This window comes from Dasypus novemcinctus, chromosome 12 (assembly GCF_030445035.2).
Source record: "Dasypus novemcinctus isolate mDasNov1 chromosome 12, mDasNov1.1.hap2, whole genome shotgun sequence".
Taxonomy (NCBI): Eukaryota; Metazoa; Chordata; class Mammalia; order Cingulata; family Dasypodidae; genus Dasypus; species Dasypus novemcinctus.
Window position 1 is genome coordinate 24,762,602 of NC_080684.1, and position 2,043 is coordinate 24,764,644.

Genomic DNA, 2,043 nt, shown 5'->3' on the forward strand with positions numbered 1-2,043 from the left:
AGTTCAGCCTGCCCAGGAATGGCGCTGCACACATGGAGAACTGACACAACAAGGTGACTCAACAAAAAGAAACACAGATTCCTGTGCCACTGACAACAACAGAAGCAGACAAATAGGATGCAGCAAATAGACATAGAGAACAGACAACAGGGGTGGGGGGGGTGGGAAGGGGAGAGAAATAAATAAAATAAATAAATCTTAAAAAAAAATAAGACAAGAAAAATATGTCGAAAGCACAGGAAAATACATTAATGATTATGCTTATCAACTGTTAGGAAAAAAACAAAAGAATGGATAAAGATGATAAGGAACCCATTTTCATTTTTAAAAGCTACTGAAAATACATTATATTTTAAAATTCATCGTTCATTATGACTCTAATTTTTGACACTTTATCTTTCACTTGCTTGTGAAAAATACAGTCCTCCTGGCCATGTCCACGAAGGCTCTCTTCACCTGTTGATTCCGTAGGCTGTAAATGAAGGGGTTCAGCATGGGGGCTACTGAGGTGTTTAGCACAGCTACTCCTTTGGTGAGAGACACCCTGTCTTTTGCTGAGGGTTTAATGTACATGAAAATGCAGCTGCCGTAAGAGATGGATATGACAATCATGTGGGAAGAACACGTGGAAAAGGCCTTTTTCCTCTGATTAGTAGACGGAATCCTCAAAATAGTCCTGATGATGTATATGTAGGACAGGATTATCAATGCCAAAGTGAACATTAGAGTAAACGCAGCCAACGAAAATCCCATTATCTCTAGGAATTGTGTGTCTGAACAAGAAAGTTGCAGCAGGGGGAAATAATCACAGGTAAAATGATCAATAATATTAGAACTACAGTAATCAAGTTTTAAGAGCAACATGAGTGCTGGGAATATGACGAAGAATGAAGCCAGCCATGAAGAGAACACAAGCAACATGCAGACTCTATGATTCATGATTGTCATGTAATGAAGGGGTTTGCAGATGGCAATATAACGGTCATAAGACATGGCGGCCAGAAGGTAAAATTCAGCAGTCCCCAAGAGAATGAAAAAAAATAACTGAGTCATACAATCATTAAAGGAAGTGGTTTTATCTCCTGTTATAATGGTGCCCAGGAACCTGGGTATGCTGACGGTTGTGAAGGAAACTTCTAATAAGGAGAAATTCCTGAGGAAGAAATACATGGGGGTCTGGAGGTGAACATCCACAAGAGTAAGGGCAATGATGGTCAGGTTCCCTGTGATGCTGAGCAGGTAAGTGATGAACAGAAAGACAAAAATCACAACCTGAAGCTTTGGGTCATCTGACAATCCCAGCAGGATAAACTCTCTTACTTCTGTGTTGTTTCTCATTCTTAAGTTGCTTATTTGTGTTACTCCTGCTATACCTATCAAAGAAAGTACAAAAAATAGACTAGAAGAAATGAGTGGATTATTAAAAAAAAAAAAGTCCAAATGTGGAGATGGAATTTGGCTGAAGTTGTATGCCAGTCCACCCTCAAGGGAAATTTACAGCAAAGTGATAACAACAATAATCTTTTAATTTCCATTCTTTGAAAGTAACAAATTCTTGGGATAAGGTGGGTTAAAATAAAACAAGTGTTTCATTATCGCAATTTGAACACAGACGTGAACTTTCAAAAAGAAGTGTCCACAAGGTTCCTCCCTGAATGAGAAACACCTTTATTTCACGACTCCAAACCCAATAAAATCTCCCAATTATTTTTCTTGTATATTTATTAGATTTTATAGTTTTAAATAATACAAGAAGCAAATATGTCAGTTAAAGATTTAATTTAACTAAAGATCTGCAATAATGGGAAGGATATTTTAATATTTTATAAGGTGACTTTTTGTCATTGGCCATCTATCTACTTTTGCTGATCCTCAGTTCTTGTAACTTATTCAACTGTATTGTAAGTCAGTGACACAGAAGCCTTTGGCATAACCAACCTCAGAATTTAGGGATAGAGGGGAGAAAGAAGCAGGAAATAATAGTTATAGTAACTGGAAGGACTTAAAATTGAGAATATTTGCGTCTGAATCCCTGGTCATATG

The 2,043-nt window shown here is 37.3% G+C and overlaps 1 protein-coding gene across 1 annotated transcript; it reads right to left on the reverse strand.

The window, feature by feature from the left end:
• Positions 1–399: 399 nt before the first annotated feature.
• On the reverse strand, positions 400–1,338 carry LOC101435213 (olfactory receptor 6C1-like). The gene has a single exon (XM_012520892.2). The coding sequence runs from the start codon at positions 1,336–1,338 to the stop codon at positions 400–402; it is 939 nt and encodes a 312-aa protein (XP_012376346.2).
• Between the last annotated feature and the right edge of the window lie 705 nt (positions 1,339–2,043).

Coding starts and splice junctions, on each gene's coding strand:
- LOC101435213 (XM_012520892.2), bottom strand. CDS start 1,338: ATGAGAAACAACACAGAAGTAAGAGAGTTTATCCTGCTGGGATTGTCA.